The sequence below is a fragment of the Ursus arctos genome, unplaced genomic scaffold (genome assembly GCF_023065955.2).
Source record: "Ursus arctos isolate Adak ecotype North America unplaced genomic scaffold, UrsArc2.0 scaffold_13, whole genome shotgun sequence".
Classification (NCBI taxonomy): Eukaryota; Metazoa; Chordata; class Mammalia; order Carnivora; family Ursidae; genus Ursus; species Ursus arctos.
The window spans coordinates 58,341,242-58,355,032 of NW_026622797.1; the positions used below are offsets into that span (position 1 = coordinate 58,341,242).

A 13,791-nucleotide genomic window follows, 5' to 3' on the forward strand; every position below is an offset into this window, starting at 1 on the left:
TGCAAAAAGGGGGGGCGCCTGGGTGGCACAGCGGTTAAGCGTCTGCCTTTGGCTCAGGGCGTGATCCTGGCGTTATGGGATCGAGCCCCACATCAGGCTCCTCCGCTATGAGCCTGCTTCTTCCTCTCCCACTCCCCCTGCTTGTGTTCTCTCTCTCGCTGGCTGTCTCTATCTCTGTCGAATAAATAAATAAAATCTTTAAAAAAAAATAAAAAATAAAAATAAAATGCAAAAAGGGCTACAAAATGCAAATGTAGGGACTCTACAGTGAGAGGGAACCTCAATGTTTTTAACATGTCAGGTTTTTCTCTATGCTTGTTTTTTTTTTTTTTTAAAGATTTTATTTATTTGGCAGAGAGAGAGAGTCAGTGAGAGAGGGAACACAGCAGGGGGAGTGGGAGAGGAAGAAGCAGGCTCCCAGCGGAGGAGCCTGATGTGGGGCTCGATTCCAGGACCCTGGGATCACGCCCTGAGCCGAAGGCAGATGGTTAATGACTGAGCCACCCAGGCGCCCCTCTGTGCTTGGTTTTAATCCAATGCCTGTCTACTTTTTTTGTTTTGTTTTTTTGCATTTGATGTAATGATTTTAAAGTTTCTCTGAAAGAATAAATAAGTGAAATACTAAAACATTTTGGAAAAAGTTAGAATGGGTGAATTTTTTGGACACCAGTTTAAAAATAAAACCAAATAATTAAAACAGTATGGTCAAGACTGTCAATAAATAAAACATGAGTATTATTTAAAACTCTTGTTACAGGGGCACCTGGGTGGCACAGCGGTTAAGCGTCTGCCTTCGGCTCAGGGCGTGATCCCGGCGTTATGGGATCGAGCCCCACATCAGGCTCCTCTGCTATGAGCCTGCTTCTTCCTCTCCTACTCCCCTTGCTTGTTCCCTGTCTCGCTGGCTGTCTCTATCTCTGTCAAATAAATAAATAAAATCTTTAAAAAAAAAAAAAACTCTCGTTACAATAAAGGAAGAATCTCAAATCATTTGGGAAGGAGGTGGATTATTTTATTTTTACGTTTATTTCTAAGTAATCCCCACACCCAATGTGGGCTCAAACTCACGACTCCAGGATCAACCCCAAGATCAAGAGTCGCTTGCTCCTCCAACTGAGCCAGCCAGGCACCCCACAGGGTGGATTATTTGATAAAGGATTTAGGAAAAAGAGCTGAAATAAAAAATATAAAGCTTTCCTCAATTCCATGTATCAATACTGTGTTCAGATAAATATTTTAACTGTATGAAACAAATCTTCAAAAGACTAGAAGAAAACTTAAATGAATATTAATCTGACCTCTGGGAGGAAGATTTTCTTTTTTTTTTTTCTTTCTTTCCTTTTCTTTTTTTGAGTGGGCAGCAAAGCAAGGTTTATTTAGTGATAGCAAAGTGATAGATAGTACAAAGCTCCCAAGGAGGGAGGGGACCGGAGGGGGTTGCTTGGGAGGAAGATTTTCTATGTATAAAACCCATGAAAGAAATCTCAAGGAAAAGATTAGGAGTTTTGATTATATATCTGCAACATTTCAGGTGGGCCATAGGTAGGCAGGAAGAGATTTTTCTCTACATACCCCCATCCATATCCACAGAAAAATCAGGCTAAATTCTTGATTTTTGATAGCCAACAATATAGAAACTCAGTGGAAGTGAAATGGCCATGGAGAGCAGAAGCGGATGTCTTGTGTCTCATTACGTGAGAATGCCGAGTGAAGGGTGTGTATGTGCAGTTCCTCTGAACAAGATAGGGTCATGTCAGAGCTGAGACGCCGATTTCATGATGTACCACAGTTATTTTATATTTGGTACTGCATCTCAATTTAGGAACTTAAAGAATTCATGCCCTCAAAAGGAAGTATTTACAGACTAATGAATAATCTAAAACTTACATTATCAGTTTTGGACTGTTCGTTAGTCATGTTTTTATAGCTATTAAAAAAACTAACTTCTAGGATTCTTCTTTTGGTTTTATTAACAATGATTTAGATTAATTGTTTGTTGCATTAAAAGTTATTTTTTGGTCTTTTTAAGGCTGGCTTGAGTCTTCGAAAAGTAAACAGACATGTGGATTTTCCACTTACGCTTGATTTAGCACCATTCTGTTCTGCTACTTGTAAGGTATAGTATGTTATTAAGATGTTTAATTGACTTGTAAATAATATGCTTAAAAGCGTTAGGCCATTCATTCATTCATTCATTCAGCTTCCCTGAAAGGGAATTTTATAGTTAGTGAAGTTAAATCCATAATGTGGAACATTCAACACACTGAATGACTTTTGTCCTTTGGGAGACAGAATAGGGGACATTTGGAAAGCTGTGTAAACCATGAGGCGCAGTGGTCAGGAACATCAGTGCTGCTTGTCAGTGCTCCTAGAAGCAGATAGTTGCAGAGAGGTTGCAGATCTCGTGGCCTCTCCTCTTCCTTGTGAATGATGTGCTTACTCGTCAAGTTTCAGCAGTTGTGGAGTTCATTCTCTTTTGTGAGTCAGTATACTAGTGCATTGTTTTTCATGCTATTTCATGTACACTACTAAAGATAGTGTACTTGTCAGCTGAGTATGATACTTTAAAATTGATAATACTTTCATAATTCAATATAGAACATAGACTGGTTTATAATTGCTTGTATTTATATGTAAGACCTGTGTAGGTGAAACCAATGACTTTGTATTCCTTGAGGGAACCACATGTTATGGGGAAACATTGTTCTGTTCATGATTACTTGTTAGCAGTCTAGGTTTTGTGGTATGTAATGGAATGCTTTTTGAACTTAATATTTCCAATACATTGATTAATCAAAACAAAAATATCTTAAAAGCAGCTATTTGGTAGATCCAATTTATCTGCTGTAAAATACAAGCACTATCAATTGTTAACACTCCGTATTCATAGAATTTGCTACAAGTGGTAAACAAAAGGAAATTTATTTTTTGATTTTTAATTTTTTAAAAGATTTTATTTGACAGAGAGACAGCCAGCGAGAGAGGGAACACAAGCAGGGGGAGTGGGAGAGGAGAAGCAGGCTTCCCGCGGAGCAGGGAGCCCAATGGTGGGCTGGATTCCAGGGCCCTGGGATCCTGACCTGAGCTGAAGGCAGACGCTTAATGGCTGAGCCCCGAGGCGCCCCACAAAAGGAAATTTAACAAGCTTTGTATTAAATTTATAGAAACACATTTTTAAAAGGTACTTTATAAGGAGGATTTCCAACATACACAAAAGTAGAACAGTACAATGAACCTATGTAACACCCATCACCTAGCTCTAAAACCTTGGGTACATGGCCAGTCCTACCACGTCCACATGCTTACCTACTACTTCCTATATTATTTTGAAGCAAATATTAGACATTATTTCATTCATAAATATTTTTCTATGTATCTATAAAAGATAATAATCACTCCCCCCCTTTTTAAGAACATAACCACTATACTGCTTTCACACTTAAAAAAAAAATCAGCACTCATTCCTTCATATCATCTAATGTATATATTTCCAGTTGTCTCACGAATGAACTTTTAAAAATGATTTAGTATCCAAGTAAGGGCTACACATTATGATTGAATAATTCATCTAGTCTCTCTTTTTTTTTTTTTTTTTTAAGATTTTATTTATTTATTTGACAGAGATAGAGACAGCCAGCGAGAGAGGGAACACAAGCAGGGGGAGTGGGAGAGGAAGAAGCAGGCTCATAGCGGAAGAGCCTGATGTGGGGCTCGATCCCATAACACCGGGATCACGCCCTGAGCCGAAGGCAGACACTTAACCGCTATGCCACCCAGGCACCCCTCATCTAGTCTCTTAATGTACAGTTCCCCTCTCCCATCTCTCTCCTCTTCTCTCCCTTGCAATTTATTTTAAGAAACTGAATCATCTTTCTGTTAGTTTCCATAGTTTAGATTTTGATGATTCTTCCCCTGTTCTCTTTATTTCCTCCGAATAGATAGTTGGCTTTTAAGAGGCTTGAACAGATACAGGTTTGATGCTCTTTTGTTCTCCCTGCTAAGGCTATTTTATAGGGCATGTTGATTTTTTTTTTATCAGGTAGCACATAATGCCACTTATCTTTCTTTCTGTGATATTAGCAAGCAGTGATGCTCAAATGCTAGATTGATGAGTTCATTAAGACTTAAAGAATGGTGATGATGATATTTTAAATCTGTCATTCCTTCTTCATTGATTAGCTGGAGCACTTTTATACAGAGAGAAATTCCTTTAATCTATTTAGTTATCTTATAATATAGTTTTTATAGAAAAGCTGGATAAATGTTTGATTCTTTACCTGCTCCCCTTTTGACGTGACCTTAGTGGTTTCTCTCTGAACGATTATGCTGCCAGCTGAAATATATTATTCACCTGTTTAATTTTTAAATTTTCATTTTAGGCATTGCTTTTTAAATTTAAGCTTAAATGTTTAAAATTTTACTAAATACATAAAATATTTACATAGTTCCAAAATCAAATGTATCAAATGTATAAAACAAGGTGAATTCAGATAAATATAGCTTTTCTTCTCCATGTCCATTCCACCTCTTTCTTCCCTCCTTTTATATATAAACCATTTAAAAAATTGTTTATTCCTCTGTAACTTTTAAAAATATAAGCCGATAGATATGTATACATGCATCTTCACTCTTAAATAATCACAGCTTACAATATGTATCCTTTTTTTCTACCGCACTCTTAACATTATATCCTGGAGATTATTTCATAGCAGTATTTTGAGATAGTCTGCACCCTGTTTTTCAAGCAGCATAACACTCAATGCATCATAATTTATGCAACCAGTTCCCAATTTAATGGGGATCTATTTATTTGGGTTTTTTCCAGTTTCTTTTTAATCAAAGTGTAATTGACATGCCATTTTATGATTCAACATTTATATACCTTATAAAGTGATCATGATAAATCTAGCTACCATCTGTCACCATACAAAGTTGTTACAATGTTATTACCTATATTCCATGTACTGTACATTATATCCCCATGTCTCCAGTTTTTTGATATTACAAATATTTCTGCAGTTAATAGTAACTAGTTTGTAATTACAATATTTTATAATTATTATTTGAAATAATAACTAGTAGCATGTCTTTTTACGTTTTGCTCATATACCTGTAAGATAGAATCCTACAAATAGGATTGATAAATCCAGGAGTAATCCAGGAGTAATACCTGTGTAATTTAGCTAGATAACATGAAATACGTCTGCATAGGGGCTATACCCCTTTGTGTTCCTACAGGCAATGTGTGTGAGTACTCTTTTCCCTGCAGCCCAGCCAACAGAGAATGTTGTCAGGCTTTTGCATTTTTGCCAGTCTAATACATGCGGAAACACATCTCAGTGTTGTTTTAACAATGTGTTTTTCTTAGTTTAAGCAGAACATACATTTGACTTATTTTTCCTTATTATAATATTTCACTAAATAATTACTAATTTCAGTTTTTTCTTTGTCTCAAAGAATGTAAGTGTGGGAGATAAAGTTCTCTATGGTCTCTATGGCGTAGTGGAACATAGTGGCTCAATGAGAGGAGGTCACTACACGGCTTATGTGAAAGTGAGACCACCCTCCAGGAAATTATTGGAGTATATCACTGGAAAGACATATGTACCTGGTATGGCATCCTAAGTTTATGTTATTCCTAAAAACGAATGTATTCTTCCTTTTCTGGAAGAGGTAAGCTGTTTCATGGATACCGCAAGTGGATTCACTTTGTTAAGGTTAAGTGAGAAATACTTTTAAGAGTGCTTAAAGAACCTTAAATATCATAAGCCTGTACCCTTCTAGATGATGTGAAGCGACACATTGTTTTTCAGGGTGTTGAGTCATTGCGTATTGCGGTGGACTGGCATTTTGTTTAACAACACCGAAAGTTTTTGAAGATCTACCAGGTCCTCAGAATAGAGTTAGGATTCAAAATTTGCAGACTTTGCCTAGGGATCAGCAAGCTGACTTTGTTTTTTCTTTTTATTTCAGCGGAAATGATTCTTAAATCATTTATTTAAGAAATAAATACTTACAAAGCAAATATTTTACAAGTCTATCTAATATTTCACTAGATATTTAAAGCGAAGTGATACCAATATTAATGCTTTGAAACAGTTAGTTGATTTTGGAAGATGTTTAACACAAGAAGAAATGCACCACTAACATAACATAATAAAAAATTATTACAAAAAAATAAAATAAAGGACCGATTTAAAAAAAAAAAGAAGAAACGCACCAATAAGATCTAGCATTAGATAAAATATAGTTTGTGATGAATGTGTTGTTGTTTATAATGTAGAATAAGAGCATACTTACTGTAAAATTATACTTCTTTTTGTCTTGTTAGATGTGAAAGAACCTGACAGTGAGTCGGCAGGCCAGTGGGTCCACGTTAGTGACACTTGTGTGCAAGTGGTTCCAGAATCAAGAGCGCTTAGTGCACAAGCATACCTTCTTTTTTATGAAAGAATATTATAATTATCTGTTAATAATTCATGGTAATGATTATTTAGATCACTTTTGTTTAAATGCTGCAACGGTAACCATAATATGTAACGTGCCTTTGTAGTCTTTTCTCTTCTGTAGGAATAGCAGGTCCCTCAAATGCCCCTGAAGATTTTTACCATTTTGGTGAATCCTTTTAAAGTAAATTAAATTTGCTCGATGCTTTCAAATTTATATTCTTAAAATAAATGTAAACACATGTTTTTAAGGAATATTTGTCCTGGAAAAAAAAAAGGCAGAATTTGCAGCATAAAGGAAACCGCCCCTTACAACATGGCTTATTACTATGAGCATTCAGAAATGATGCTGGCCAATCAAATTGTTCCTTAAAACAGTGTTTACCAAATGTGAGTTGCATACCACCTTTCTGATTTCATATATATGTATATATATCTCCTGTGCCATTGTTTACTTTTTATTTTTAACCCTAGTTTTTAGCCTTACATTTTTAAACATGGCCTTGTTTTGAGCATATTTACATTTTATGTGCTAGTTATATTAATTCTAATAAACATTTAAATATGTAACTATTGAAGAAAAATTGTTCATCCATGTAGCACTCCACTTAAAATCATCTCAGGGCTGGCCAGTGGTGTCCATATACCACTATGTGGGAAACATCGGTATAACGTACACTTAACACAGTGGGCACAGTGACCTCATCATATTCTGTGTGATTCAACCATATAAAAAGATACCACTGTAGCTTCAGTAGTAGGGTTCTACAAATAATTTATTGATTAGCTTATTGCTTTGAGGTTTTGAGAACTAGAAAAATACTGAAATATGTCATCAATGTATTATTTGCAGCCTATTCATAATGGCGTTGAGGATGATTTGCATGTGATTAGCCAAGGTCAAAATATAATTATTGATAATTGTAATATGCAGAATTGGTAAATAGAAGTTGTTAATCCATATGGGACCATTGGATACTTTGAAATATAAATTGCCGAATTATATTTGTAAATGGTAGAGAATTATATTCTTCTTATACTTGACAGGGAAATATAATTTTCTAGTTCTGTAGGTCAGTAAATATTAATTGTGGTTTTGGGGTTTGAGATCACTTTTTGTCATCAACAAGCATCATTAATAAGTTCAAGTGGGTTTAGCTTGTATTTTAATGGGGTGTAAAGTTGGCATTTCAGATTTTTTTTTTTTAAAGATTTTATTTATTTATTTAACAGAGATAGAGACAGCCAGCGAGAGAGGGAACACAGCAGGGGGAGTGGGAGAGGAAGAAGCAGGCTCACGGTGGAGGAGCCTGATGTGGGGCTCGATCCCATAACGCCCGGATCACGCCCTGAGCCGAAGGCAGACGCTTAACCGCTGTGCCACCAGGTGCCCCTGGCATTTCAGATTTTAAATAAACAATAGCAAAAATATGCTAGTAGTTTACCACCCCCCAAAAATACAAATTATTAAGCTGTCAAAACTTGGCATGAAAATATTACTATTAGGCTTAAATTTTAAAAAAATGATGGCTACTTGGGTCTGACATTACTGAATCAAAACACATACCTGCATGGTTCAAGCATCCTAATCATTAGTGCCAACACATCATACTACAGGCAGCTACTGGCTAAGTGCCTAGTTCCGGTTCATTTTCCTCTTGGGAAGGAAGGATAAGAATAGGGGCTGTAGATAACGTGTGGAAATACTTAACCAAGCCTCTGACCCTTCTTAACATTTACGGTCATATAACATTGTCAAGTTTACCAGTGCTGCTTTTTGATATGTGGCTAAGTGGAATTGTGATTAGTGTTAAAGATGGTAATAATATTATAAAACTCAGAGCTTAAAAATGTCATTGCACAAATTCTATTTTTAAGGTATTGAAATTTGAAATAATAATGTTTTCTTGATTTTTAATGTGAAATGATGGAGAAATATATCTTTATAAATTAATCTGCAAACTCAGGTTGTGTCCTGTAAAAAGTAGTTTAAACTGTTTAAATTAGACCGTGTTTTATATTTATTTGTAATCCATTAACATTGAAGTTTTAGTACCAGAGCAGTGATTTTTTTTTTTTGAAAAATATTAGCTAAATCTCTTGATTCAAGTTAGCCATATCGGTAATGACAATTACCATCCTTTCCCCCAAATGTACATATTAAGTCACCTCATTTTTCTTCTAAGAAAGATACCATTATGAGGCACGTATTTTTCATTGGGTGGTCACTTGCTTCTTGTTTCATTGATAGATGAATAGACAAAAGAAAAAGAGTGAGAGAAAGAAGGAAAGAAAGGGAAAGGAAGAAAAAACGATAGGAAACAAACAAGAGCGTTCTTTTCTGTTGCCTCTTGGCTTTATCCTTACACAGCTAAAGTCAGAGATGGTGAGATAGGTAAGGGCAGGAATCAGGGAAAGTGCCTAGTCCTCTTTTCATTAATAGGATGCCAGGAAATGCACCAGTGCTTTATTTATCAGAGGAGACTTTTTGAGCTTTATTCTGAGTACCAGTAAAGATTGATTTTTTTCATTGAGTGATATATTGTAGCTTTAGAACATTACCTCAGTACTCAAGTACTACAGTAGTTTTTATACTCAACATTTATTCAGTAAATATATATTTTTTGAACACCTGCTATGGGTCAGGCACTGTGCTAACAGTATTTTAACATGTTTTAAAATGGAGAGGCCTATATATGTTTTAGACATTATTCCAGAAGTAACATGCAAAGAGATACTTTATTTTCATTTCATTGTAAAAGAGCAAAGTCTGAAATCTATTTTTTTATGGCCTAGAGTTTATGAATATTTTTCAGGGTCTGCTGGTAATGGAGTAAATTTGATTTTGATACCTAAGAATTTCCTAAAATAGATTTGTAATAGGGAAAGTATGTTAAGTTGCACCTGGGCCTACATTAAAATTTTTGTTTTTATTCTGAACATTGTGAAAGCACATTTGCAGGGGTACTAAATTGTGAAGCTGCTATAATAACAATAGTTTCTAGATGACCTCAGGAAACCATACAAATAAGTGAGATATGTTTACAGATTCTCGAAACAACTACCATAGCATTTGGCCAAATGAGTTTAAGAAGTAAAACAGAAGTGTCACTAGCTGTATTTAGAAACTGGTTTACAGGGTATGTCTAACCCCAGTTTCCTCTGGTTTTTCCTATTTAAAACAATACAATTTTGATTATGTATCAATTATGGGAATATTTTTGGCATAACCAAATATATGTCTGTATTTAAGATTTTGTTATTTAATGTATTTAAAACAGATGTGAAAACCACACATTTTTTGGGTGGCAAGGACAGCTGGTAGTTGCTGTCAGTTCTAAGAGTAGTTGATCTCCGTTTTCTTATTTTAAATGCTCCAACAGAGCTATTTTACTATATATAATAGCTCTTAGCTCGCATGTGTGATGATTTTAGTGATCTTATACAATAGCTGAATAAAATTTCCTCAAGATTAAGTTGTGAAATGTATCACTTTCACCCAATTTTTATAGTACAAAATACCATTCTGCCTACTTTTCCTAAATTCATAATTTATCTGCATGTTACCTGATCAAATAAGCTTAAACCAAATACGTTATGTGCAATAAAATTGAGCCTGTATATATTATCTAGTGCATTAAGAAAGATGATTTTTAGATATTTAAAATGTTTTGGTTCATGGAGAAATCATCAATTCAGATCTGTTTAAAAGATAGAGGACTATATTTTTAATTTTGAGTAATGCTGGTTATATAGCATTCCAACTGTTTTATCTTTAGGTTTTTTTTTTTTTTGTAGTGTTTTTAGAAAATAGCTATGTAACTTATTGAGCATTATTTTGATGTTACTGTATAAAAATGCATAATAAATATTTAATTTTTCTTTGTTTTACAATTGGTCGTGGAGTTTTTGCAATGCACATTATTGATCTTTTATTTATTGACACTGTATTTGCTTACCTAGCTATATTCAAAATACCCTTCGCATTTTAGAAATTCATTATTTCAGAACAAAATATATGTCACTTTCACTCAAATTTCTGTATCTACCAAGGGTGAATCTTCCTCCTTTCAGATGTTTCTCAAAATGTTTGGATTATTTAGACAGAATAATTTATCAGGAAATATTTTGTCTTAGACCATCTTTCATTTGTTCAATAATTTAATAAGTATTCATTGAAGCTATGAACTGGGGGTGGAAGGTTTTAATTCTGGGGCTCTCTCTTCACTTTTGCTAATGACAGTGTAGAGGTTGGCAAGGGATATCTTGACAGTCATATAGTCTCAGAAAAGCATATAACCCAGATTTTTGTATGTAATTTCAGAGGTTCATGGACTCCCCCATGCCCAAAGCCATTTTCATACATTTTTAAAGTTGCACTCAAGCAGAAATACCCAAAATGTTTGCATTCCAATATGTATTAGGACAGCCTAGTTTTTGCTACAGTAACAAATAACTCCCATCCCAATGGTTTAACACAACAAAAGTTTATTTCTTCTTCACTCGAAGTCCCCTCGTCAATCTGGGCAATCTGCATAGCCAACTATCTTCCAATTGATGATTTTGTAACCCAGGTTTTATATTGTGCTTCTATCATTTTAACATCAGGTCTCCCCACTCTAGCAGGGAAGCGAGCCCTAAACAGTCGTGCACCAGCTATTAAATTCGTCTTGGACTTGTCACTCACAACCCATTGGCCAGAAGTAGTTACGTGGCCCTGCCTAATTGTGAAGAGGGATGAGTAGGATGAGTAAGAAAGAGTAAGTCTCCCATGGGCTGTCTTGTTTCATTAGCGTAATCTTTCCAGAGTTCATCTATGTGGCAGCATGTATCAAAATTTCATTCCTTTTTAAGGCTAAGTAATATTCTGTTGTATGTATATACCACAGCTTTAAATAATTTTATTCTTAAATATTAAGATGGATGTTATATGGAACTTAACACTGTAAAGATTCCTATCTTGAGTGGTAGGAATACTTCCAAATTCTCTATCTTTTCCACATCTCATTTAACTTTTTTTTTCCCGTTTAACCTAGAAGCTAACTTGATTCCACAATAATGCAAAGTATTAACTTGAACATACCCTCCCTTTGAATTTTCTACTTCAAACATTGCAAACAGGGAAAAGTTAATAAAAATTTAATTCACATAGTCTGTTAATCTGTTAGTCATAAACAGCAGATTGCCGAGACTGGCAAGATGGTGGCTGCTTCAGCACTTTCTAATCAAGGTGCAGAATGACCAGGCTGTAGCAGATAATGTACTTGATCGCTGTTCAGACACTTTATACAAAAACATTCTGAGAAAGTTTGGTGTTGAAATACATATATTTGTGTGATGTTTCCTTCAGATCCTAACATTACAGGGAAATCCTAGAGGATAGAGATCAGGGAAAGGGAAATGGGACTATAAAACTCATTTTCTGGGGCACCTGGGTGGCTCAGTCGGTTAAGCATCTGCCTTCAGCTCAGGTCATGATCCCTGGGTCCTGGGATCAAGTCCGGAAGGGGGTCGCTGCTCAGCAGAGAGCCTGTTTCTCCCTCTCCTCTGCTGCTCCTCCTGCTTATGCTGTCAAATAAATAAAATCTTTTAAAAAATAAATAAAACATCTTGATTTGGCAAACAGTGATCGCTTAGAGTGTCTTTTTAAATTTTTTTTTTTAAGATTTTATTTATTTATTTGACAGAGACAGCGAGAGAGGAAACACAAGCAGGGGGAGTGGAAGAGGAAGAAGCAGGCTCCTAGAGGAGGAGCCTAATGTGCAGCTCGATCCCAGAACGCCAGGGTCACGCTCTGAGCCGAAGGCAGACGCTTAGCGACTGAGCCACCCAGGTGCCCCTCGCTGAGAGTGTCTTAAGTTGGCACAAGGAACAAAGCATGAGTTATTTAATAATTATCTCCTTTTGGCAATGGGTTTCTAAAATGATTGGCCTATATTGGGTTGTTCAAAATATTCATTCAGACAAAAGGAAAAATTCTTGTATGATAAGCAGTATGCAGACTGGTTGGAGAAGAGTCGATGTGGTGATAAGGGTACCAGAAAATTGCTTCAACTTTACTCGGGAAACCGGCAATTACAATATGATTATAGGATGTAGGAACGTGAAAGTCCCAGTAGGGGGAATCAGGTTTCACAGAGCACTGTCTCTAATTGGAATGTTTCTCAGAGGGGTGACTGGGTGGCTCAGTGAAGTATCTGACTTCGGCTCAGGTCATGATCTTGGGGTCCAGGGATCCAGCCCCTAGCCCTGCTCTGTGCTCAGTATGGAGTCGGCTTGAGATTCTCCCTCTCCCCCTTCTGTCCCTCCCCCCACTCATTAGCAAACACGCTCTCTCTCTCAAATAATCTTTAAAAGAATTTCTCAGAGAAACATACTGGAAAATCAGGCCCTCTCCAAAAAAATCTGGAAAATAAAATTACAGACTAAAATCAGAGATAACCACTGATAAAATGTGATATATGTCCCTTTTTTTTTCCCACAAGTGATTTAAAAAACCGATTATAGACTATTGTGTAGTCTTTTTGTACTAAGTGGAAATTAGTGAAAAGGGCTAAAAGAATGGAACTTTTCTTTTGCATCCGGTAGTAATATTCATGCACTCACATCATGGTGTTGCCAGGTGTAATTTGTAAGCGTTTCTCCCACGATAAAATTTTATTTCGAAGCCCATTTGACTTTGAGGACCAGCACATCTTTAGCTATTTAGGACTTTTTCTAATGCTCATCCAGGAGTATCAAGGTCTCAAGTATCCTATTAAGGAAGACTGAATTTCATGCAAATGGCATCTATATTTTCACAACTGTATTTATCTTCTTTATCCATCTGGATGCACTTAATTCTATTTCTGTTGTAATCTGCCTTCCCCCCCCCCCCCCCACAATTCCCAATGAAATAACTTGGTTCACTCTGGTTACGCAAAAGTTTCATGTTACTCTCTAGAAAGGCACTCTCCAAGATTTAGTTGAGAAATACCGTATCTTCGTAATAATTTGTTTTCCTTGTAACTTGTAGCTCCTAGCCTGGAAACAGATACTTTTGATATTTTAACGTCGTTCATACTAAAACACCGTGCAAATTATTCTATTCGAGGAATTGCATTGCATAAGTCCTTTCGGGAGGCCATCTTGTAGTCGAGAGAAAGGAGTAACAGGACAGAAACTGATTACCCCACTTCTCCCTAAGGGTCACGGGTAAAGAACGAAATATCGGCGCTAACTGGGTGACGTAGAGCTGAGCAAATGTCGCCGGAAGGTGGCGCGATGTTTTGAGGTTAACAAAGAGCAATCGCCGCGGGTTCAGTTAAGGTCTTTGCAGTCGCTACCATCTAGACTGGCCATTTCA

The 13,791-nt window shown here is 36.1% G+C and overlaps 1 protein-coding gene across 6 annotated transcripts in view; it reads left to right on the forward strand.

Annotated features, from left to right (window-relative positions):
• The window catches only part of USP45 (ubiquitin specific peptidase 45), a 71,727-nt gene extending 61,387 nt beyond the window's left edge, over positions 1–10,340 (forward strand). For 5 of the 6 annotated variants that reach the window (XM_026511749.4, XM_048226151.2, XM_044388856.3 and 2 more), the window contains 3 exons: positions 2,030–2,116; positions 5,458–5,611; positions 6,332–10,340. In XM_026511749.4, the coding sequence (XP_026367534.2) occupies positions 2,030–2,116; positions 5,458–5,611; positions 6,332–6,462 (372 nt within the window). In that variant the 3' untranslated portion in view covers positions 6,463–10,340. Of the gene's footprint in view, positions 1–2,029; positions 2,123–5,457; positions 5,612–6,331 lie in introns of those variants that run through there. The other variant, XM_057311169.1, reaches the window with a different exon arrangement.
• The last annotated feature ends 3,451 nt before the right edge of the window (positions 10,341–13,791 follow it).